Here is a 26,995-nt window from a genome sequence, read left to right on the forward strand (position 1 = left end):
GACACAATTTGTAGAAAGAATAAGCAATTATTGCTCTTTTACTTCACCTCTGACAAACAGGCATTGACACTAAACTTCAATATTATTTTCTTCTTCCATCTCTCTCTTTCTCTTTCCCATGCCACGTGACAGTGATAGACAGTGAGCTGTTTTCCAAAGGTTGCTTCACACATAAAAACACAACTCTCGAATGAAACAAACTTTTGCGTAATAATCCAGTCTTAGCAAGGAAAGTTAAACATTGTATAATCATGAATAAACTCTTCGATCAATGACCTTAATAACAACATGAACTGAACAATTAATCTCAATCTACACATAATCATCAGAGATCAACTAAACACACATGTACACAATACATACATGCTTTTATACAGTTTCTACGAAAATAAAAACTTGTTTTCTACTGGATTCTAATATATATTATTTGGATGTATCGGATTACTGTTCTTATCTTGAGTGTCATTTACACATTTAACATCTAATCTTCAGATGTATTTTGCCCAACTCGGAATGTTTCTGTCGAACTCGGGATTTTAGACAGAATTTCGAATGGAACCCTTTATTTATTTTACAGAGGTAGCATGCTCTTGTTCTGTCAGCCCTGACTAGATAGAGGTCCTAAGTAATTTGCAATTGTATCTTTTGATTGCCTACCTTGAGGATTGAACCTACACCCTTCAAGAGAATATCACGTTTTACAATTGATTTTCCAAGTAAACTAACCAGTGTGCCACAGGTGCTTGCAGACAATTCTAGTACAAATTTTAGGAGACTTAAACAACAAGCACTCCCAAGTTCGACAAGATACTCCTGAAGAAGGTCGGAGGTTTCATCTACCAAAGCATTGTGTAAATGACACTTAAGTTTAGAACAGTAGTCCAATGAATTCCAATAATATGAATAAGTAATCCTCATCAAAAAAATTTAGAAAAGATTGTACATATAAAAACTCAGCATCTTCATTAATTTATAATTCGTTCAAACACATAATGTTACTGCAACAAATTTCCAGAGAAAAATTAGATTGTGGGAGAATAAAGATATGTCTTATGTCACTGCAGCATTGCTATTAGCGGTTCTCATACTTTTCTGGACATTTTTCGGATGGCTTTTTTGCATTGATATTGTAGTTTTCATCTGGTGATTGCCTCTGAATGCAGTAATTTATATAAAAATTTGAATGTGTCTACAAGTTATTTCCAGAAACGTGTGTGAATTTCCTGATTCAGAAGTGCTTTTCTGTAAGAAATATTGGATCGATAGACATCCTGTTCCCTTACGCAATGTATCTGGTAATGTATTTAAAATAAAATAATACATAGGCATTTATAACATAATAAAATAATACATAGGCATTAGTTTCGGCTTGGAAAAAAGCTGTTACTTTTTTCCAAAAACATGTGAATCTAAAAAAAATGAGTATAGAACCTTGGAGAGTTTATCAAGACAAGCCAACAAGCCAGTTTCCTGCTGAGATTAGACTCTTTCTAAGGCATGTTATATTAGGTTTTATTGCATTTACATTCTGTCCTTGCAAGGAGTAATGTAAACAAAACTTATCTCAGCAACAGGTGTGATGTAAAAAGCATAATACATCAAATGTATTAAAAATAAAGAAAACTTAAAGCTTAATGAAGAATACTACACATTTATTAATGTGAAAACAAGAAAAGACAAACACAAATATGTCTATGTAGCTCCTTGGCAAGATTGGTTTGTTGCTTCACTAAGTTTTATACAGTTAAAATTTGAAATATTACATTGTCTCAATTATTTGTATAAAAAATCTGTATTCGTCATAAAAAATGAGAAATCAAAATTTAATAAAGAAAAGCATTTTTTTTTGCTGTTGATGTTAAATTTGGCATATACCTTGTGTAAGTTTATCGTAGGCTGAGTTAGAAAACTTTGTTGCTGGTAGCACAAGCGAGATTGAATATTAAGAACCAATGAAAATTTTGCCGTTCAGACTATATAATTTCTCTTCACTAAAGAAATGACTAATAATAAAAATTATTTATTTATCCTTCTCAAGATTCCTTATCTGAAATTTAGAGCAAAAATATGAAAAGCAATAATTCTCTTTTTTTTTTTTGATGTTTGTGTCTATTGCTGTGTCAGGAACCTGGGGTTTTTTTTCATCTATTTTTTACCCCACATGCCGTCTTCCTGGCTCACTGATTCAAAAACTGCCTTTTCTTTTCTTCTTCTTCCCAATCTGGGAACTTCCATCCGTTTATGTTTGAAATTTATATGACAAGTCTCCTATTATGTTTATTGGACAAAATATGTAAACATAATAATAAGCTTACAATTTTGAGCGAAAATAAATGCTTGGATCAAACATTTTCAGCAGCCAAAAGTGCTCTATGCTTTAACGGTTGAAAATGAATTATTACTAGTAATCATAAGCGACCTCAGTTACTAGAAGGTTAAATCCATGGATGTGGGGTTCATATGTAATTGCCTTTTAGAAGATGAACTGACAAATTCATGCCACTAAAAGTAAAACACAAACGTTTCAGTGTAGTTTGTCATAAGTAAATTTGATATTGCTACTAAACTTGAGACGTTATTGAGAACTAAATATTAGAGCTCACACATATATATATCTGTATATTAAGAGGACAGTGTGGGCATTGTTTATTTTGTGTGTCATGCTTAAATCCGCATGATTGTCGTTTAATTGTTATGGGCTCCCATTTCTTGTAATAAACAATTTTACCAATAATTCTTCATAAGTTTTGGTTTTGGTTCTAATTATAGCTGACGGCAGTCAAGTCATTTTTTTATAAATAATTTTACCAAGAATTTCTTCATAAGCTTTGATTTTGATTATACCTGAAGCAACTCATATATATATTTTATAAGTTTTGATTTCCTTTTCAATTCAAGCTGATGCATGCATGTCATAAGTATATATGTTTTAGTTTTTAAATTGCAATTTTATAATATATAAAAATCGATAGAAACTTAACTCTATAATATATACAAAATCCGAAAGAATTAAAATATATTTAAGTGTATATTATGATCAACTATGCTGGGTGTCCCTGCTAGCTTAGATAAATACTTTTGCAGTTTTAATAAAAGAGCTACAATAATATTAGGGCGCCTCTATTTATACTGAACATCTACAGAATGCCAACATCAATATATTACATATGAAAAAGTCCAATGTAGAATTTCCACAGGTCCTGCTAGTCATTTTATAATTATATATATATATGTTAAGCAAAATATATTAGCAAAAATATTAAACTTTTCTCTTTTAACTTACTTATCTTTTTTGCTGATATGGAGGCATCCTAACTTATGCCAGGCATTGTCACACAATTTCAGGACTCTGACCAAGAGTTCACTTTATGACTCTAACTATTCCTTAATTCAATTGTTTGTATCTTTCTTACACTTTGTTCATTAGGTATATTCGTCAGTTTTTGAAAATATTTTTGATGAGGCATGTTGCTCTTATATCATTGGGTTATAAGATTTCAGTTGCTTTTTATGTAATTCATAAAACCTTAATATTTTGTTATCTTCTCCCTTGCAGTTCTGTTTAAGCCAGTGTCAATGGGGAAACTGATTTCACATAGGGCTACTATTTTCTCCATTTTGTCCAATGTAACAATATAAGGTTTAACACTTCTGTTTTCTATGTATGCAGGTGTATGAATTGCATAGTTATAGTCAATTGTGTACGAGTTATTTCTAACTTGTGTAAATATATGTTCCAAGGACATGCTGTTACAACTTGATCCAGTGCAGATATTTACACCCTTTATTATCTCACATTCTGTAGCAATTGTCGCCCAGCAGAACATTATAACTGAATGTCAGGTGGCTTATACTCTCTACTTTGTATAGCAGAGTTGATGAGCTTTGATGTACATATCCCTGAGAAACCCAGAAAGCTTTATACTCTAATAGTTTTTATTATGAACAACTAGACTTTGGAATTTTCTTCTTGCTAATTGCTTCCATGCAGAAATTTGAATGTAACATACACCAACACTTCTTTATCTTTTCTATGTATAGGCTTAAATAGTAGCCCTTTATGCCTCAATGGACATATATCTTGTTAGGGGTGAATGTGAGTAAAACAAACGCCACTTGTTATCAATATTGAGACCACCCATCTTCTTCTTCAAAGCATTGGTTATCAGTGTGCAATCTTATGTGTTTTTTCAACATAGAATTTTGTGTAAATGAACTGCCACAAATCTCACAAGAATATGGCTTTTCTCCAGTGTGAATTCGGATATGTTCATTTAAATTTCCTTTCTTTGAAAATGCTTTATTGCATATTTCACAAGCATATGGTTTTTCTCCAGTATGAGTCCGTAGATGTTCTTTTAAAGTATTACTTTGCAAAAATGATTTGCTGCATATTTCACAAGAATATGGTTTTTCTCCAGTATGTATTCGATAATGAATTGTCAAATTCGATTTTGTCGTAAATGAGCTCCCACAATTCTCGCAAGTATATGGTTTCTCTCCAGTATGTATTCGGATATGTATATTTAAATGTTCTTTTTTCAAAAATGAATCCTTACATATTTCACAAACATAGGGTTTCTCTCCAGTGTGTGTTCTTATATGGGTTTTTAACATAGACTTCTGTGTAAATGAACTGCCACAAACCTCACAAGAATATGGTTTTTCACCAGTGTGAATTCGGATGTGTTCATATAAATTTCCTTTCTTTAAAAATGCTTTATTGCATATTTCACAGGCATATGGTTTCTTTCCGCTATGAGTTCGCAGATGTTCTTTTAAAATATTTTTTTGGAAAAATGATTTACCACAGATTTCACAAGAATATGGTTTCTCTCCAGTATGTGTTCGATAATGAGTTGTCAAAGTAGACTTCCTTGTGTACGAACTTCCACAAACCTCACAAGAAAATGGCTTCTCTGCAGCATGCGTCTGCATATGTTGACGTACATTTCTTTTCTTTAGAAATATCCTTCCACATATCTCACAGGAAAATTTTTTCTCCTCAATCCACGCTCCCATATGCTTCATCTTTGACATTTTAATAAAATGGCGACTCGTGTTAAAAATCGGATTTTACCAGAAAAGGTGAGTTTGTATATCAATCCAATAATATTGTTTCCTTTTTGTGTTAACTTGTATATTTAAACTGTAATTATTCAAAAGATTCAAGGTTCCCAAAACAACTATCTAAAGGAAGAATACCTGCAAAAGAACAGTGTAAACGGTTCAAGGACAATGTGAAGGTCTCTTAAAACTGTTCGGTTTGTATTCCAATTCATGGAAAAAAAATAACCCAAGACAGATGTTCCTGGTGTGTTACAGCTCAAAAAAGAACCAACAATTGCGGAATCTGCATGCAACGAAGATTGCAAGAGAAAATGTGATATTAGAAAAGACAGAGCAGTCAACTTCTCTGATACACAATTATCCCACAGGTGTCTAACATGTCAGAAATACTTCAGAACTCGACTCAGTCTAACAAGCCATCTTCAACCCCACAGAACAATTGCACGATAACAGTCATCTTCAGAAGTAATAAACAAAGATCATTCAAAAATGCATAGGTAAATAGTGATGTTGTTAAAGTTTTAACGTTTGGGAAGTTTCACAAATTAGTAAATTAGAATTTATTTCAATATCTTCAAGTATATTTTAAAATTGAATTATTAACCATTTCATGTTTACAAATTATGGAATACCGCAGGTATCATTCTTTTCAAATTTCCTGTTGTTTCAGTTAGAAATTGTATTTAACTACATGTATTTTTCGAACTTGATTATCTGTAAAAAAAAAAGGGGAAAAATAAACATATAATGATATACAATTTCAAAATGTTGACAAGATTTTAAATAAAGACTTCACTTTATGCATACATTTATTATATATTTTAGAAAAAATAACTTGTAGATATTTTTAACTCATCTCCGATCAATTAATTTGTCTACTTCAAATAAGAAAATATTCTCATTTATTCATTTTTAGTTTTATATACATTTATTTGCATATCAATGAATTAACTGCCCCAAAAATACTTTATAAAAAGATTGAAGACAAGAGCATCTGGCAGTGAAGAATATATTTCTTTCTTTTTATTAATTAGTTTCTTTCTTATTAGTTCACAGGCTGTTTTGATACCAAGATAAAGTTGGTGTGACCAAGGCAAGAGTCAGATTTAGGAAAATTGTCGTCATGAAATGAAGAGATTAAAATATGATACAGGTTGGATTTTGTAGAGAGTGATGTTGTTAAATAGTGTCATCGTCATAAAATGGAGCCATTAAAATATGATTTGGGTTGGACTTTGAGGTGTGCATTAAGTTATAGAAAGGATTGAGTTACAATTCGAGTCGGACTTTATTTTATTTTTTGAATTGGTGTTGTTGTGTAGTGTGAGTTAGCTGTGTCTAGCAATGTAGTGTGGGCTAACCGTGTCTAGCTGTGTAGTATGGGCTAGCCGTGTCTAGCCGTGTCGTGAGGGTTAGCTGTGTCTAGCTGTGAAGTAAGGGTTAGTCGTGTCTAGCCATGCAGTGAAAGCCAGCTGTCTCTAGCTATGTAATGAGGGTTAGCTGTGTTTGGCAGCCCTGGACATGAATTTGTGAGATGATCTTTAAGGATCATTGGACATGCAGTTTGATATGCATTCATTTGGATATTAATGAATTAGCTGCCCTAAAATTATACATTATCAAAAGACCGAAGGTAAGAGGACACGAGTTGAATTGTTGGCAGCAAATGATTGTATTTTAATCAAGGTGTTAATTAATAATTTTATAATTAATATTTAATATTTTAAGTTGTGATTAGTTTTCAAATGTGAAGAAATCAAAACGAATATTCGAAACTAGGAGAAAAACATGTGGCAAAACTATTTTAAAATCCCTTAAATTAGAATGCTTACAAAAAAAAATGGATCCATTAAAACGTCCAATGAATCAAAACTTAATACAAAATTTCAGCTAGAATAACTGAGAAAACATAATAAATTCTTACATTTGGCACCTCATAACACACCTGTATATATATATATGTGTGTGTGTGTGTGTGTGTGTTTCCTCAAAACCTCTGGTCTTGAGGGAGGGGAGACTAAAACTTGCTGCTATGGTTTCAAATGATCTGAAATAACAGCAAGTGGAGACTTGATTCCAAATATTTCTCATATGCTATGTTTCCCCTCTTTTGGATATAGGGTACGATTATGAATATCTCCAGTATCTAATAATCCATATACATTGTGACATTTAATTCATGTATGAAAATAAAAGAGGGGATGTATAACAGTTAATGCCGACGTTCAGCAGAGTACTTGGATGCTGGGGAAGCTCCACAATAATTGTCGAATCTGAAATCGCATGAAAATAAAGGTTATGGTGACTGTTTGGTGATCTGTGACCACTCTCGTCCATCACAACTTTTTGTATCCAGGCAAAATGATTACGTCAGAAAAGTACTGCCAACAAATTGATGAAATGCTCCAGAAGCTCCAACATATATGCCCAAGATGGGTCAATATGAAGCAACTAATTCTCTTCCATGACAACGTTCACCAACATTTTGCTTTGCTCAATTGAAGTTGTACGAATTGGCCTACAAGACTTTTCCTCATCCGCCATATTCACTAGACCTCTCACCCACCGATTATCACTTTTTCAAGCATCTCGACAAATCAAAAATGAGTCAAGAAACTTTTGACAGCTTCAAAGTCTTCAAGAAGAATTGGGCATTAATATTGAATTCAAACTTGATGCAGGAAAGTCAGTGAAAAAACGTCAACATAAAAATGGTATTTTTAAAAAGAAAAATATTTTAATGATATTTAAAATATGTTTTATAAATCAAAAATTACTAACATTTTTTATTTATTTTTCTTTCATGTTTAAACTTTTACTTTAATGTAATGCAAAATGTTTTCTTTATAAAAAGTGAAATATATTCTTTGGTCATGGAGAAAATTAACGTATCTTGTCTTTGGTAATATTCATTGGGCGGGTTTCTACCAGTATTTTGTTTTATGTCTGATTTTTGAGCCATCATCGAGAATTTAAGATATAAGAATCCTGTTTTGCCTACTTTTTGTTGGTCTCACGTAGCACTAACACTAATATTATTATCATTATTATAGTCGTAGTTGCTGTAATAGTATATTAATACCCTCGACTACCCCACAACTTAATTATTATTAGTATTATTATTATTATTATTACTAGCAGAACCTGTGGAAATTCCATGATAGTTGAAAAGATTATCACATAACTAAACAATAGAATGTCCTTCAATAAAATAATTAGTTCCTGGCTGAGTATAATTAACACATAATTATTGTGATCTGCACCCACCATATACTGGCTGGCGATAAATAACTTATTAGTATTATCATCTTTACCCATAGTACACCTGGTGGCAATAAGTAACTTTGTATTGTTATCTCCACGAACACTGGCTTGCGATAACTAGCTTACAAGTATTGTGATCTGTATCCACCAGACACTGGCTGGCAATAACTAACTCCTTAGTATTTTCATCAGCACATACCATGCACTGGCTGGCGATAAATAACTTATTAAAGATTAGTAGATTGTTACAAAAATATGATGTGTTTTGAAAAGTCATTTTAACACAAAATTTGCAGTTCATTTTTAGGGTTATATAATAATTAATACTTTTTAATTAATTTATTTTTAGGCAAAACATGTTTTGGAAGCATACATGGCCTTAAATGATGAATAACCCAAAATGTGACCTTCGCATCCTTATGTTGCATGAGTTCAAACTTGCGCACAATGCCTCCAAAAATTATGCTAATATAAACAGCATGGAGAGATGGGTTCACAACTGATCGGACAGTACAAAGGTGCTTCCAAAAATTCCATAGTGAAGACAAGAGCCTTGAAGATGAAAGTAAAGTCTTGACAACAAACAATTGCAAGCAGTTGTTGAGCAAAATCCTTGTTAAAGTGTCAGACAAATGTCTCAGACACTTGGTGGCAGTACTGCAACAGTTTCACACCATTTACAAAGCATTAGAAAAGTGAAAAAACTTGGTAGATGGATCTTTTATGAACTCAATAAGAATCAAAACTTAGGAGATTTGAAGTCTGCTCAAGGCTTTGTGTGCATAACAGCAATGATCCCTTTCTTGACCGAATTGTCACTTGTGACGAAAAGTAGATCCTTTATGATAACTGTAAATTATCTGATCAATGGCTTGATCGTGATGAATCTCACAAACACTTCCCAAAGCCAAAGTTGCATCAGCAAAAGATTATGGTGACAGTTTGGTGGTCTGTAATCAGTGTTATCCACTACAGTTTTTGGGGAACCAATCAGAGTATTACAGCAAAGATTTACTGCAATCAACTTGCCGAAATGCAGGCTTCCTTGCAAAAAAAATGAAGCTTGCCTTGATGAATCAATGTGGGCTAATTCTTCTCCACGATATTGCATGGCCACATGTTGCAAGACTGACTTTGCAGAAACTCATAGACTTGAGATATGAGACTCTATCACATCCTCCATATTCTCCAGATTTTTTGCCTACTGATTAGCATTTCTTTTAAGCATTTAAGCTCATTTTAAAATGGTAAAACGTTTCGGTCCAAAGAAGAGGTGGAATCAGCTTTCAAACATTTGGTTGCATTACAGCCAATAACTTTTTATCAACAAGGAATAAATAATCTTGTAGATCAATGGCAGAGATGCGTATCTGTGCAAGGCTCATATTTTGATTCATTTTACCATTTCTATCGTTCATTTTTCAAGAATACATGTTTGTTTCTGAAATCGCCCATTACTTTTGTAACCTAATAGTATTGTGATCTGCACACACCAGATACTGGCTGACAATAAATTCTCAGTATTGTGATCTGAACCAACCATACACTGGCTGGTTATAAATAATTCATTAATATTGTGATCTGTACCTGCCAGTCACTAGCTAGCAATAACTTATTAGTATTGTGATCTGCACTCACCATACACTGGTTGGCGATAAATAACTTATGAATAGGTGATCTGTACTCAGCAGATACTGGCTGGCTATAACTTATTAGTGTTATGTCCTACACCCGCCAGACACTGACTGGCAATAAATAACTTATAAAGATTGTGATCTGCACTGAATAAACATAGGTTGGCGATAACCTATTTATTCCAAACAATTGTTTATTGGGAATTTTAGAATATTCCATATTAAGAGGATTCAGTTTAATATCGATTTGTGCAATTTGGCATATTCCATTTATATTTTAAGGGATGATCAGGATTATAGGGTTGAAGTGAATTAGTATATTAATATATACATTACTAGGGGAAGGGACTTTGCCCGGGTATAAAATACGCTTAAATATGATATTTTAATTTTTTCCAGGTTTTGTATACATTATTATAGAGTCGTGTTTTCAAAAGTAAAAAAAAAAGTGTTAAAGTGCCATTAGTTTGAATTGAAACCGAAACTAGTATTCAAAACTGGTGATGTTACCACTGCCCCAACATGACACACATATAAAACGATTAAAAAATAAACTAAGATGAATGTACAAAATGTGTAACGATTTTTTCAATTTTTACCCATTTTTGATTCCTTTAAAAACAATTTTAACCATCTAAAGACCCATAACAGTGTTACACAATGGATTGAGAGAGAGAGAGAGAGAGAGAGAGAGAGAGAGAGGTGAGTAAACGTGGAGTGTAGACACGTTTACCAGAACCGAGGGTAAGCTGACCAGATTACGTATGAGTGACGTGGTCAGGTTGGCTAGATCTGTGAGACTGAATTTGGGCTTTGAAGAAGATGGACGGCTTAATAGCTGTTCCCTCCCCTTCACTGGGAGTGGGGGATGCTGACGTGTTCAAAGCAAGCAAGATTTACTTCCATATTCTGTGTCGACATCTGGGAGGTAAATAAAAAACTATAAAACCCATTCATCGTCTTGGAGTGATAAATCTTCGTCTAACAGGTACCAGTCTCCCGCTCAAGAGAAGATGAATTCCAGATGGATCACATCGACGACACATGAAGTAAGGTATGTCGAAGAAAATGCATGTAACACACACACACAAAAGCATATGAACAATTAGAGATGAACACACACAACCGCATATGAAACTAGACGATCATACGCACACGGAATCCTTTTATGTTGTACACCAAACGTCAATTTGGTGCCCCTCTATGATAACCCAAGTGAGAACTTCAATGATAACACTATGTAACAACAGAACCAATCATTGGAAGCCTCTAGCACCGCTCTGTGACTTAGTTTCAGAGGAAATAGAGTTTGAAAATATGGAGACAGACAGAAATATAGCTGTTTATATATTAGATTATCATTATTGTTGTTGTTGTTGTTGCATTAGTAGTAGCTTAATACCCTCAGCTACCCCCACAACTCTATTATTACTGTTATTATTATTGTTGTTATCATTATTACTGTAATAGTAGTAGCTTAATACCCTCGGTTATTCCCACAACAATATCATTGCTGTTATCATTATTACTGTAGTAGTAGCAGCTTAATACCCTCAGTTACCCCCACAACTCTATTACTATTATTATCATTATTATTGTTGCAGTAATAGTAATAGCAGTAGCTTAATACCCTCAGCTACTTCTCAACGCTAAACAAAATATGATTCTACTTTTTTATGGGATTATGTGTAAACTAGGTACGGGCAAAAATGGGTGGGCAAAAATAGAAGGACCTAGTTTTGAAAGCCTATCATAATTTTTTGTAGGTTTCCGACTATTTTTTGATTGTATTTGAAAGATTAAAGACTAAAGTTAATTTCCTAAAGGAAACAATATTTTTACACGTGAAAAAAGGTATGAAAAATGTTTTCACGGCGAGCTACTCAATTTAGCTAAATTTTGAATTTAAATAAATTAATTGTAAAAATCCTTTAAAAGATAAATATTAGTTTTCAAAGATAATTAGTAAAGTCTCAAGATATTGAATTAAATAAAAAAAAAACTTGTTTGCGCAAAAATAACTTAATTAGACCTCAAAAAGCAAGTAATTTACCGTTTGCCAAAAACGCAACAAATAAAGATTTGTAAACATGATTATAAGGAGGCCCAAAATTTCAGCCAATCGAATCGCTGTTTCAAAATGGAGTCATGATAGTAAAAGGAGGTAAGGGTGTCAGATTTCTTTCTTTGTTTTTCTCAGACGGGCATCCATACATTTCTATTCTGAACGTTTGTATCATTTTTTAATTTAATTATTTTTTATGTTCCTGTTTTTAAATTAATTTTGTTTTAATTATTGTTCGAGATTATATAAAAATTATGTTACGCCAAAAGTTTCACATTCTTGCGAGCAAGGAAATTATTAAAATCATGCATATAAAAATTAAGCAAAATCTGAAATTTAACAAAAAAGTAGAAATATTTTTGCTACTATAATTTTTTTTGTGTGAAAATATTAAATAAACAATGCTTAATTCATTGGTAATATTGAGAATTTCGGGAAATTCATTTTTCTTCGAGTCATATTAAATTCATTAATACGAACTTTAGGGGCTTTTTTCGTAATGTTCCTGTAAAATAATTTTTTTATTGTTACAAATTATGATGCTTTATTTATATAAAAAAGCAAAAAAAAATTCTTGCGTTTTTTATTTACAGCTGAAAACCATAGCTTTAGTAAAGCTAGTTTTTGTTTAAACAAAATAATAGATTTTCACTCAGATTTAAATAAAAATAATTAGTTCATTATATTCTGCGATCATTATTTAATGAATACTGAAAATTTCATTAAAATTGATTAATTTCCTGATTTTTGGTGAATTTTTAAGCAAAGTGAGGGAGTCAAAATGTTTATACATTTTGAGCATCAGCATTAATTTTGCCCGTACCTAGTGTAAATACACTAATAAATTTGGCTGGTGATTTCCAAGAATATCCAAAAAAGCAAAATAGGCTTAGAAAATAAATACAAAACAAAAAAAGAGGATAAGGATTTTTTTTGTTTGTTTTAACTCATTGTAATGTATTTTTTACTTAAAATAAAGGTAGTGTCAAGTTAAAAGGTAAAACATGTAGTGGTAATCTCATTTGAGCCATAGTTGAGCCTAGACAGTTGCTCAAAACTTGAAAATTTAATAAAATATCAATAGAATATATTTTTGCGCAATTGGTGACATTTATTGGATGTGTTTCTTTTCAATTTTTGAGCAATCATCAAGGCTCGACTATGACCTGAATAAGACCAGCATTTTGTTTTTAGTTTTAAGTCAACAGGTTTTACTACCTTCATTTTTAAGTAAAACAAAAAACACTTTAAAATAAGTTAAAACGCAAAAAAAAAACTTATCCAACAAGTAACTTAGCTTGTTTTTTGGTGACATTTATCCGTTGTGTATTCATTTATTTTATTTATTCATTTATTTTTTGTTACAAAAATTAATTGACAGGAAAGGAAAATTGATGACTCTAACGAATATACAGATTATATTAAATGATTAAATTTTAGCTATTAGAATTTTTTTGTGTGAAAATATTAAATAAACAATGCTTAATTCAATGGTAATATTGAGAAGTTTGAGGAATTAATTTTTCTTCGAGTCATATCAAATTCATTAATATGGATTTTAGAGGCTTTTTTTCATAATGTTCCTGTAAAAAAATTTTTTTTTATTGTTAAAATTATGATGCTTTATTTATATATATTTATCTATATTTTAAATAAGTTAAAACGCAAAAAAAAACTTATCCAACAAGTAACTTAGCTTGCTTTTGGTAACATTTATCCATTGTGTATTCATTTATTTTTTTTTGTTTTGATGTTACAAAAATTGACAGGAAAGAAAAATTGATGACTAACGAATATACAGATTATATTAAATAGAATGGTGATTTAGAATAGTGGTATTAGATGGAATCGTTAAGATTCCACTTTCACAGAGAGGATATAAACATACATACTTCTAGTGATTATTCATACACAATATTTTTTGCTATCACATCCATCGTTGTCCCCCTCCTCTTAAAAAAGATTATACTTTTTGGGCGATTATATGTAAACAGCATGAATAGATATCTTCAACAAAAGAAATTTGAAAAATATATTTTAAATATTAGAATTAGGAAGTCATTTTCCTTTATACATTTAACATAAAATAATCCCCCACTTGCAGCCAGCAGTAAATGTAAATATGTAATCATATTTTTTTAAAATATTTTATGTGAGAAATCAAAATTGTGCAAAATAGACAAAGATGCTGTTTAACTAAACTTATATATTTGTGTGAAAGGAAGGAATGGACATTTCTACATTAAAATAAAGTACAGAAACAATATTAAATGTTTTTTCATACATTTTTCTGTTCATCCCCTTCTAAAATATGTGTGTGTGGAGTGATGTTTTAGATAGCAGAAAGATGTAACAGTTCCGACTTTTACTTGGTCTGAAGATAACAGATAAACATTCTAGTAGCTGATAAATTGTAGTTTTTCATTATAATTTGAAGATGAATTTTGCATTTTGCATGCAACTATTTTTTCTTCCATAGAAGGTTGTATAAGTTAAAGGTTTTCTATAAACGGATTCTCCCCAAAAAATATTTTAAAAAGAAAACTATATTTGTTTTCCAAATGCTTTCACTTATGTAAGAATAAAAAAGTAAAAAAACAAATATAATAATAAAACAAGTAAAAATAAAACAAGTAAAAATAAAACAAGTAAAAATAAAATAAAATCAAGTAAAATAATGAATAAAAAAGTAAAAATAATGAAGTGAAAGGTAAGAATACTAAATAAGTAAAAATAATAAATAAAAAGCTAAGATAATAAAAAATTAAAATTAAAAAATGAAATAATAAAAAAAATTTTTAAAAGTTAAAATAATAAAAAAATTAAAATTAAAAATTGTTTAAAATAATAAAAAAATTAAAATAAAAAAGTTAAGATTAAAAATTAAAATTTTAAAAATTAAAATAATAAAAGTTAAAATAATAAAAAGTTAAAATAATAAAAAAAAATCAAATAATAAAGTTAAAAAAACAAAAACGTTAAAATAACAAAAAAGTTAAACAAAATAGTTAAAACAAAAAAATTAAAATAATAAAAAAGTTAAAATAATAAAAATGTAAGATAAAGAAAGTAAAATTAAAAGTAATAAAAAAAGTAAAAATAATAAAAACCTTCCTACAACCATTCCAAGTTTCTCCTTCATGGCTGTCTGCACATTCACTTAAAAAAACAATGACTGCATATGACGAGCATCGAACAATAGAGAAGTGGACCTTGTCTACAACTATGATACAAAGGGAACAGTTGGAGTCATATATATTGCATCACTAAACATGAAATTGTTGGATTGTTGCTAGGCAAACGACAGAAATGGCATGCAACAACCATGTTTTCCTCAATCAGTAGCAAATTCAAAGCATCAAAGATAATCAGATTTTATCATTATTCAACCTGTAAATGATAGCAATTGGTTCATTTAAATGACCGGATGTTAGTCTGTACCGAAGTTCAATTCTGTGGGGAGTATGGTTGCAAAGTGGAAAATTAAAGAAATTGATAGCAGGGCACGACCAGAAGTGAACATTGTTACTTAATTTTACTAGACACAGTAAAGTGAACCAATATGAGTGATTTTTAAAGGAACTGGTGGCATAAAGGCACTTGAAGCAGATCGATAACAGATCTGTAATGCTCTTAGATGTCCAATGAAGCATACTTTACTTGAGTTATCAATGGGGGCTTTGCATTGGCTCAAGAGAGTAGAAAAACTCTTAATCACCTCCTGTGATAGGGAGCGGAACCTGTAACCAACACTGTGAGTAAGGCATTCCTGGCAGGCACAGGTCAACATTAAATATTGTTTGGCATGATATTTTTATTGTTTCATTGTTAGAAAACAATCCCCCCCCTTAAATATGAGGTTGTCCACTGCAACTTATCTCACATTATTTATTTCTCTGATTATTTGTTCAAGACTTTTTTTTAACAAATGGTTACATGGTATCAATTACCACCAAGTTGCCAGGGCGTGGGTATTCATTTTACATTATATAAGAAAATAAAAATAAACTCTAAAATCCAAAATATTTGCCCCCCCCGCTATTTTAGTGGGTATATATAGTCCCAGAAAACTAATATCTATCTTTCAAGGAATTTTTACATTGAATTTATTTAACTTCAGAATTTAGCTGAACTTGTCAGTTTCCAATTTCACTGTGAAAACATTTTTCATTATAACTTTTTTTGCACGTGTAAAAGTATTTTCTTTTTGTTAATTAACTTTAGGCTTTTATCTTTCAAATACAATCAAAAAGTAATCAGAAACCTACAAAAAATTATGATAAACCGGCTTTCAAAACTATGTCTGCCTATCAGTTTCCATCATTAATGCATGTACCTAATATAAGAAAATAAACACAAACTCTAAAATCTGAAATATTTGTTGCCCCCCCCCATTTTAGTGGATTTTTTTTTAAGCTGTGTACGTATAATCGACCACAAAAAAGTAGAATCTCATCTTTTTTTCGGGTGAAGAAAACTATGATGCGTGTAATGGTAAAAGTTTACCAACTCCAATATATTTTATCCCTGTTTATGACGAGAAGTAACAATGCAATACATCACTTAAAAGAATGAAAATCTCTTAAAATATTTTTGTTTGAGAATTTATTAATGATAGAACAGAACATATTTGACTTTTTTCCAGAATTCCCCTGTATTAAAAAACGACAATATAATCTGTACAATGTACGTACCCGTGACGAAATAAAAATATCATATGTCAAAAAAAATCAAACGGCATCTAGAAAACAAAAACTCTTAAAAAACAAAAATAATTCATACTTACTAGATGGCATTCAAGTACTTGTTTAGTTTAAGACATTAAAAAATATTGAAAAAAAATTTATATTGTACGTACCTGTTTATTTATTTTTTTTTTACAAGGAAGTCACCACCCATCAAGGCCCGGAGGCCACTCAGGGATAAGGGTTATTGCGTGTACAGCAATCAATAGGATAATGTCATAGTAATCGCTAGTAATGGAGATCTGATAAAGTGTCTTACTTAAGGGGGCGGTTCATCAGGAACTTGTTTATGTTGGACTTGAAGACATCCAAGTTGTAGTCAGGTCTGAAACAGGCAAACAGAAGAGAGTTCCACAGGCGTGTAGTTCTAAGAAAGAAGCTTTGTTCATGGAATCTACATTTTGATTTAGGCATAGATAAAGAGTGGGGAAAATTACTGACAGTAGTTTCAGCTAGATGGGTGTTTTTCGTGAAAGATTAGGGAAGGGAGACCAGAGATTGGAACTCAGGTGAGCACTTCCCATGGAAATAATAAAACAACAGGCTCACAACATCCCTTCTGTGGGAGAGAGGTTGCAGGGAAGAGAAAAGGGCATCCCCCACTAGGCTACAACGTCTATTTTGTATTCTACCAAAGCAGGATAGGCTATTTATAGCAGCTCCTGTCCAGATATGGCAGCAGTAGTCTATCCTTCGACGTACTTGGTCTTTATATAGATAGAGAATTACATCACCAGTGAGATATCTACTGGAGTGGTAGAAGGAGCCCGCTATTTTTCTAGCAGCCTTGGCAACAGATTTCATGTACATGTTCCATTTCAGATCAGGAGTAAAGGTCAATCCCAAAAGCTTGTCAAAACATGGAGCCTCCCCAAGACAGACGAGAGTCATCCATTTCAATTGATGCCAGATGGGGATCAGGACGTTGATGATGTAAAGATAGAAGCTTGGTTTTAGATGCATTAAAAGTAACCAGTCACCTCTTCCCCCATTGTACCACATGCTCAAGATTGGAGGAGAGAGAATCAGAGAGAACTTTGTCATTTACAGCCTTTGATGTGTTGCCATAAATGGTCGTATCATCAGCATAGATGTCAATGAATGATTTATGTATTTTGGGAGATCATTGACGTATGTTAGGAAGAGAGTTGAGCCCTTGTGGGACACCAGCATTAATACTGTGGGCTTCTGATTTCTGCCCATCAACCACTACTCTTATGAATAATAATTGAGAAAACATTTCCAGTTATACCATAGCTGGAAATCTTGTGAAGTAGGCCTTTATGCCATACCTTATCAAAGGCCTTTGATATGTCAAGAGCAATTTCCCTAGAAAGGAAGCCTTTGTCGAGAGATTCACTAATCCCATGAGATATAACTGTTAGCACATCTGCTGTAAATCGAGCAGAATGGAAACCATATTGCATGTCACTAAGAAGGTTATTTCTGCTGAGGTGGTTGACAACTTCTTTATTTAATATGGATTCCAGAAACTTACTCATGACACACAGGAGACTTATCGGTTTGTACTGAGAGAGAGAGATGACTGTCATCTGAATTCTTAAATACAGGGCATACTGATGAAGTTTTCCAGGGTGTTGGGAAGCAATTCTCCTTAAGACAACGCTTAAACAGTTTTGTAAGTATGGGGGCAAGTTATGGAATAAAGTTCTCGGTACTAGTGCACTTACTGATCCGCATTATTTTTTAAATCATATTTCCAAGTTTAATTGAAGTTTTATTATGTTTTTTTATTCAATTGTAATGTTAAAGTATAGAATAGGTACAAAACACCCTCCCCTCCCCATGTTAATAATGTTTTTTTTAAAATAATAGCATTATTATTATTTCAGCACGGATCAATAAGTGCACTAGTACCAAGTTCTCAAAAAAAATTTCCCTCAATTTGATCAAGTAGTTTTTCTTTGTTTGTCTATTTTTTGTATAGAAGAAAAACAAATTTTAATGAGATCGATTGCATCCTGCTATCTTGCTTATTTTGTGGACGAGGAGTGGGTGCCTTTAAACGAAAAAGGAATTAACAAAAGATATAATAGAAAAGTGATTAAAAAAGGATAGAGAAACATTATAAAATAAGTGATAAAAAAAACTAAGATATTTATCTGAGATTTTTTCTGCCCATGTTTCAAAATAATCTCATCAAATTTTAACAAACTTACAACGGTGATGAGGTTATCTCCCTTTGCAACGCATTTTTTAGTTTGCAAACGACCTCCTCGTTTGCAAAATAGGCCAAATGGTGGGATACGACTGACCTCATTAGTATTTAAAAAAACAAAAACAAAAAAACAATATATATATATATATATATATATATATATTCCCAACATTTTCATTTTTTAATGTTTTGTTTAAATGAAACAAGTACCAGCATTCCGGCACATTTTTCAAAACATTTCATTGTTGCATTACTTCAAAATCACATAGTATTTGCTGCCCAAATAAGATCTCCTCACTATGGCTAACCCACATTAGCTTTGACGAGGAAACTGGTGCAGGTGCACATTCTCTATGTTATGTTACCTCAAATAATAACACGAAGCTGGATACTCCACCAGTCTAGATAAATTCTTGTCCTGAAATCCAGTAAGACCAAGAGACCAAAACGAAGGATATTCTACAACATATGAAAATGGTTAATTGGGGAGAGGAAAATTATGTTCTCAATTTCTTTACTAACTCAGTGTTTGAGAAATAAAGAACTTAAATGGAACATTCAAATATCTATGTATCTCATATAGACTTCAAGTGTTAGCCCCAGATAGTTTGCCCCTTGATTTCTGAGAACTTCGACTGAAGTAAAATAAAGCAAAACATAAAAATAAAAATAAAAATAAATATGCCGAAATGTCACTCCTTATTCAATTTACGTGATTTTTGGCATTTGATATTTTCGTTTTGTCACAGATATGTACTTCATACAGATTTTTCTTGATTTTGTTTTTAATATCAGCGAATTATGGGCTAGAACCTAACATTTGTCCAAACATAATACCATTGCTTTATTATGGACTTACGACTCTGAAGTTACAGGGGTCATCGTTTTTATCATAATAATAATAAACTAATTAAATTATAGAAATATTAATTGAAATAAATTGCGCAAAAGCGCCATTAGAATAACGGATTACTTTTTGATTAAAGAATAAAATATAAAATTTCAGAATGTTATTTTCGAGAAAACATTAATGTACATGTTTACGTTAGAAAATAGAAAACAAAGAAATTGATGGAATTCATACTTACTCTTCGTCAAATATTGTTACGCATAATTTGGCTGCTTTAAAGAAAGAAACTAAAATTAAAAATCAAAATCTGGGAAATCGTTATGAAAATTAGACGTCTTGATTAAGTTAAAATATTTACTTGTCTTACATATAGAAAATATATTTTAAATTATCTCCCGTTTTATCCGCTCTTTTAAAAAAAGATGTTTTGAAAAGATTTGTTCGTAGACGTCTTGATCAAATGAAATATGAATTTAGTTTTTGAGTGTGTGTGTGTGTGTGTGTTTTTTTTTTTAAACCGGAAATAGATTTTGTATTATCTCCCTTTTGTAGACGATCTTCTTTTTTGTGTTTTATCAATTTAAAAAAGGTTCAATTCATTTCAAGGAGAAATTGTTCTTTGTCTTTTCTCGTTTACGTGCCCCTATTCCGAATTCGTAGCAGCCAGCCGATATCAGTAGACTTTTCCCCCCAAAATGGTCATTACAAGATCATACTGTAGTAACTGTTCTGATGCTACAGTGTTACTTTTCTGACCTCGGTCAGTGGAGGAGAAATCCTTCATGACTGAGAGAATTTTTGTTTTTAACCAAAGTGCCCCTATTCCGAATTCATAGCAGTGATCCGCCGTGCCCCTATACCGAATTCATAGCAGTGAGTGCGCCTGCGCCGATATCTGTAGACTCCCCCCCAAAAAAAAAAACGGTCATTGCAAGCTCACACTGTAGTAACTGTTCTGATGCTACAGTGTTGCTATACTTTACCTTTTCTGCCCTCGGTCAGTGGAGGAGAAATGCTTCAAGACTGATACAATTTTTATTTTTGTTCTAACCAAAGTGCCCCTTTGGGGGGGGGGGGGGCTGGAGTTTCCCTACATTTAAAACCGACCTTGTGTCTAACTCTCTGCCCTTGTGAGGAGGCAAGTAAATAGGAGCATTATTTTATATATATATATATATATATATATATATATATATATAATGTTTAACATATTTAAAACTGCACAAAAAATAATTAAATAAAAACATTGAAAACAAAAATTATGTTTCTTATTTCAAATTTAGCAATCAAGTAAAAATTCCATTTTTGTACTTGATTGCTAAATTTTTTAAGTTTTTTTTCTAGCAAATTACCTACCAATTTGATAAACAAAAATATCGTCAAAATCTGAATTTACGATGAAAAAAAAGGTGGGCTTGTATTACTGTACACATAGATTCGAAAAGGTTGTCAAAAACAAATATATAACAAATAAATGTTATCAAAGGCAAGATAAGTTACTTTTCTACCCAACTGTATATATTTTTCGTGTTTTTATTCAATGTAACATGTTTATTCAGCTCGAAAAACATGCAGTGTTTACCGATGTATTGGAAAATTCAAAATGGCCCCCGACTCTCTCTTTAACACGGTAAGTTCAGGAAAAGGTGTTATGAATAATAAACTAGACAAAATACTCTTAGAATTTCGCTCAATATATGTTACCGTGACATAAGTTGATATATATTCGGTGTTTTTTTTAATAGTATTTTGTCTAGTTTATTATTTATAAAACCTTTTCCCAAACTTACCATATTAAAGAGAGAGTCGGGCGCCATTTTGAATTTTCCAATACATCGGTAAACACTGTTTTTCGAGCTGAATAAACATGTTACATTGAATAAAAACACAAAAAAATGTATCCAGTTTGGTAGAAAAGTAACCTATCTTGCAATCTTGCATTTAATAACATTTATTTGTTATATATTTGTTTTTGACAACTTTTTCGAATCTATGTGTACAGTAATACAAACCCCAAAGGGTTTTTTAAACTTTTTAATCAAGTAAAAAAATATCATTTTTACTTGATTAAATAATTCAAAATAAGAAAAATGGTTTGTGTTTTAGTTTCATTTTTTTTATTGTGCAATAATTTATATCGGTTTGAAATATGTTAAAATATATATATTTTTTAATAAACGTTGGGAAATAAAAAAATGTTTATGGATGCCGATTCGCTGCTATGAATAGGGGAGCGGCACGTGAGCGAGAAAAGCGAAAGTAAAAACCAGGGAGACATCTGCTACAAGAGATCGATAGAAATTACATGGCGCAAATGAAACATTTCTTTATCAATAAAATTGTGTGACCACATCTTGTGTGTATGTGCCTATGTTTTTCGCCTCTACGTGACTTAACATTTTTATTTATTAGTAATAGAATTGAAATTAAAATGCAGTATTATAAAGCAAGACACTATTTCAAAAATGTGTGTGTGTGTGTTTTTTTTTAAAGGTCAAATGCAATAACCTCCTAAATCAGTGTCGGAGGGGGGGGGGATATAGCTACCGGAAGTGGATACGGTTGCTTGTGTAAGATAATTGAACGGAACGGAGACACGAAAAACGAAAGCAATATATTAGAAAAAATACTTTAGTATATTTATTAAAAAACAAAAAAGTACTTTAGCTTTAGCATTTCTTGTGTTACTACGAAACAAAAAGAATTAAAAAAAAAAAGAAAACACTTCTTGTATTATCGAATAACAAAACAAATATTTTATTCAGAAAAATTAATTTAGTTTTAACACTTCTTCTGTTATCACAAACAAAAAATACTTTTAAACAAAAAAATAAGGTATCCCCCCTCCCAAAAAAAACAATGTGAAAAACGGAGCGCATATTCCCGTGACGTCAGATTTATGTTAACTATACGAACTATGAAAAAGCAGAAGCGACTTAATGATTTTTTAACCTTTGTTTATCTTCTTCAAACTGCAATTAATAATTAATCTTTGTTACAATTTTGTTAGATTTTAAGATTTACACAGTTTAATGATTAATAATATTATAAACATGTGTATATTAAATATGAAATACGGTTTTACTGAATGTTCTTTTGGTTAGCTACGGACTTCCATATTTTAATCGGTAAAAAGAGACGAACAAAATATGAGGGGGGGGGGCTACAAAATGCTTAATATTTGTGCAATAATATTTTCAAATCTGTTTTAATCTGGCGATAAAATAGCTGACAAGAGCGTTTATGTAAAGACTTAATATTAAAAAAAAAAATTAAACATTAATTAAAAATCTATGTTGTAACGGAACATTTTGAAATAATAGAACTTTAATCGTTTTAATCTTTTAAAAATTAATTAATGTTTCTTTTTCTTGGCAATTCAATTGATTATAGTATATATTAATTCGAAAAAACGGTATTAAAAAAACAACATAATAATATTAAATTTATATCATTTTTTTAATTGCAAATTCAATGTAAATTTTTGTTCAATACGTGTATTTAAACTTTTAAAAAATAAATATTTTTTTACTTATTTGAACTCTTATGTTTCATAATAAATAGAAATTTCGATAGATTTAAATATATTTTGGTCGAATTTCGAAAAAAATAAATAGGGGGTGGGGAACACGGACTAAAAAAATATTTCCCCTCGTATATTTTACGGAAACTGCATGTTATATGTACTTTCATTCTAAAATGGATCAAGTATCGAAAATTTCACGAAAATCTGACTATTAGTTGATTTTTGCTAGATTTATTAAACACGGGTATGCTTTCCCGTTGGGAATGGCTACTACATTGGAACGTTATTTTAAAGCGCCAATTATGTAAACACGATTTTCGTCTCGCAATTTCATTATTTTCGTTCGATAAAAACAATTTTTTTTAATTATTACTGGTTTATTTTGCCCTTCTTTTAAATAGTACAAAAGTTATACTGATAATATTAACTTATAATAAAGTTACATCGTGTTACATATAGGGGGGGGTAATTCTGTGGTGAATTTTGGCAGTCCCTCAAGCCCATTATTTTTATTGTGTGATAATATATCAGTTTGAAATATGTTAAACATTAAAAAAAAAAAAAATAAAAAATAAAAAAAAAAATAAAAAAAAAAGATGATGATGATGATGATGATGATGATGATGATGATGATGATAATAATAGTAATAGTAATAGTAGTAGTAGTAGTAGTAGTAGTAGTAACAACAACAACAACAACAATAACAATAACAATAATAATAATAATAATAATAATATATATCAGTTTGAAATATGTTAAACATTAAAAAAAAAAAAATAAATAAAAAAAAAAAAAAAAAAAAAAGATGATGATGATAATGATGATGATGATGATGATGATGATGATGATGATGATGATAATAATAATAATAATAGTAATAGTAATAGTAGTAGTAGTAGTAGTAGTAGTAACAACAACAACAACAACAACAACAACAATAACAATAATAATAATAATAATAATAATAATAATAATAATAATAATAATATTAATAATAATAATAATAATAATATGGGCACGTGAGCGAGAAAAGCGAAAGTAAAAACCAGGGAGACATCTGCTACAAGAGCTCGGGAGAAATTACATGGCGCAATCGAAACATCTGTTTATCAATAAAATTGTGGGCACTTCTACATGTGAGTGATATGAGATGTCGCTTCTCAGCCGAAGAACATGGGTCGATAATTCTTCCTTTTCTAAAAGTGCGAACTAAAATTATATTTTGGTACATTTTTTATACAACCTTACCATGAAAAAAAATACCCAAATGTTTCATGTGTTTATCGGATTTGTTATTTTATTTTCATTTGCATCACCCGGTGAAAAGAAATTATATTAATGCATTCAAATTATATTTTGATACATTTTTTATACAATAAATGTTTGGATTTTCATATATTTTGTGTTATTTATTTCGTTATATATTTTTGCGTTATCATAAACACTTGTTCACGTTTGAGTTTCACATAATGGCCGCTAGACGGCGTTTCTCTTTCGATAACTTGTTTCTGTTGCTAATATGTCACTGTCCTGCAGAAGTGCTGTTGCGAGTTGCATTCAGTGAAAAGAGAAAAGGAACTGGAACGAAGATTTCAAAGAGGACACGAACACGTGTGTGATGCGTATAAAGAGATGTACCTATTTACTATGCCTCCCCACGGGACAGAGTTAGACACCAGGGTCGTTTTTTTAACGTGGAGAAAAGGTACAAAAATAAAAATTGTCTCAGTCGTGAAGGATTTCTCCTCCACCGAAAGAGAACAAGAAAATTAAGTGCAGCATCTGAAGAACAGATACTACATTTTGATCTTGACCAAAAGACCAAGGGCACGCGGGAAGTGAAAAAAGGGATTATGGGATTACAACATCAAAGGGAGGTAATCATAAATGGGGTCTATGATAAACGGTATCATACTTACTTTCACTAGCCCCCCCCCCTCAGCATATTATTTATTTATTCATTTTTTTTTTTTTTTTACAAAAAACAAAGATATGTGAGAGCAGATTAGTATCAGCTTAGGGTCCAAATAGAAACTTTTTAAACTTGTCCAGCTTTATCCGGGTTGGAGGTTTTGTCATGATGTCGGCTATCATGTCTGCCGTGAGACAGTAAATTATTTGTATTTTGTTATTATTCAGAGCTTCTCTGATAAAATGGTATTTAATGTTGATGTGTTTGCATCTCTGCCAATGAATGGGGTCCTTAGAAAGCGCTATAGCGCTTTGACTGTCTTCAAATATTTTGATGGGAACATGTTCTCGGTGTGGATTCATTTCCTTGAATAGTTATACAAGGTATAACCCCTCTTGGGTGGCTTTTGCCAGCGCTACATACTCAGCCTCACACGTGGATAGAGTGACTATAGGTTGGCTTTTGGACTTCCAGGAAATAGGTGACCCATCTTGGGTTAGGCTAAAGCATTATTCGGATGTACTGCATTTGTCTCATTGATCAGATGCCCAATCGGCATCACTGTATGCAATTAGATGGATTGGGTAATTTGTTTTTGTGTAGTGCAGTTGGTGTCGCATCGTACCCTTTACATATCTCAGTACGTGTTTAGCTGCCACCATTACTTTTCTCGTGACTTGGACAAATACTGCAACAGTTTCCCGACAATGTAGCCTAGGTTTGGTCGGGTGCAGATCATCAGGAAAATTAGACTCCCGATGACCTCGCGGTATTTCCTGGGGTCAACCGTGTCATCCTCTTCACCAGCTAGATCCAGTTTTGCTCGTGTGGAATGTCCTAGGTTTGCACTCGGACATGTCAAACCTTTCCAGTATTTTTGTCGCATATTTTTCTTGGTTCATCTGGATATAACCTTCGGTTATAGTGAAGTCTATTCCGAGGAAATGGTGCAGCTTTCCGAGGTCTTTCATTTTAAATTCCGATGTTAATGACTGTTTGGTGTCATTTAGTGAATTGATGTTATCGGCAGCAATGATTAAATCCACCTCGAGATAATTTTTTCTTTGCTGTTGTGTCACATATAGATGCAATGGTTCACCTGATTTTGAGTAAAGCCATGTCTCCTGAAGTGCAGGGTTTGATTCCAGTTTCGGCCTGACTTTTAGGCCATACAGGGATTTGTTCAGCAAACACAGTAGTTTCTCATCTGTTTCCCCTTTTGTCTCAAATTCCTCCGGTTGTTCCATGTAAATTTCGTTGTCTATTGAAGCATGGAGACATGTCAAACCTTTCCAGTATTTTTGTTACATATTTTTCTTGGTTCATCTGGATATCAACTTCGGTTATATTGAAGTCTATTCCGAAGAAAATGGTGCAGCTTTCCGAGGTCTTTCATTATAAATTCCGATGTTAACGACTGTTTGGTGTCATTTAGTGAGTTGATGTTATCGGCTGCAATGATTAAATCATCAACCCACGAGACGATGACAATTTCTTTTTATTTTTGCCATTGTGTCGCATATAGACGCAATGATCCCCTGATTTTGAGTAAAGCTGTGTCTGGTGAAGTAGCTGTGCAGGGTTTGATTCCAGTTTCGGCCTAATTGTTTTAGGCCATACAGGGATTTGTTTAGTAAACAGACTAGTTTCTCATCTGTTTCGCCTTTTGTATCGAATGCCTCCGGTTGTTTCATGTAAATTTCGTGGTCAATTGGAGCATGGAGATATGCCGTTTTTACATCCATTTGA

The 26,995-nt window shown here is 31.8% G+C and overlaps 1 protein-coding gene across 5 annotated transcripts in view; it reads right to left on the reverse strand.

Annotated features, from left to right (window-relative positions):
- The window catches only part of LOC145239989 (uncharacterized), an 88,511-nt gene extending 68,077 nt beyond the window's left edge, over positions 1 to 20,434 (reverse strand). Inside the window, exons 1-4 of one of the 5 annotated variants that reach the window (XM_080103568.1) lie at positions 20,175 to 20,411; positions 20,046 to 20,079; positions 16,892 to 17,103; positions 1,636 to 5,784 (exon numbers count right to left, since the gene is read on the reverse strand). In XM_080103568.1, coding sequence (XP_079959694.1) covers positions 4,123 to 5,040 — 918 coding nt within the window. In that variant the 5' untranslated portion in view covers positions 5,041 to 5,784; positions 16,892 to 17,103; positions 20,046 to 20,079; positions 20,175 to 20,411 and the 3' untranslated portion in view covers positions 1,636 to 4,122. Of the gene's footprint in view, positions 1 to 1,635; positions 5,785 to 16,891; positions 17,104 to 20,045 lie in introns of those variants that run through there. The other 4 variants (XM_080103570.1, XR_013862458.1, XR_013862457.1 and 1 more) reach the window with 4 other exon arrangements.
- Between the last annotated feature and the right edge of the window lie 6,561 nt (positions 20,435 to 26,995).

Source organism: Euprymna scolopes, chromosome 19 (assembly GCF_053919585.1).
Source record: "Euprymna scolopes isolate OS-2025 chromosome 19, ASM5391958v1, whole genome shotgun sequence".
Taxonomy (NCBI): Eukaryota; Metazoa; Mollusca; class Cephalopoda; order Sepiida; family Sepiolidae; genus Euprymna; species Euprymna scolopes.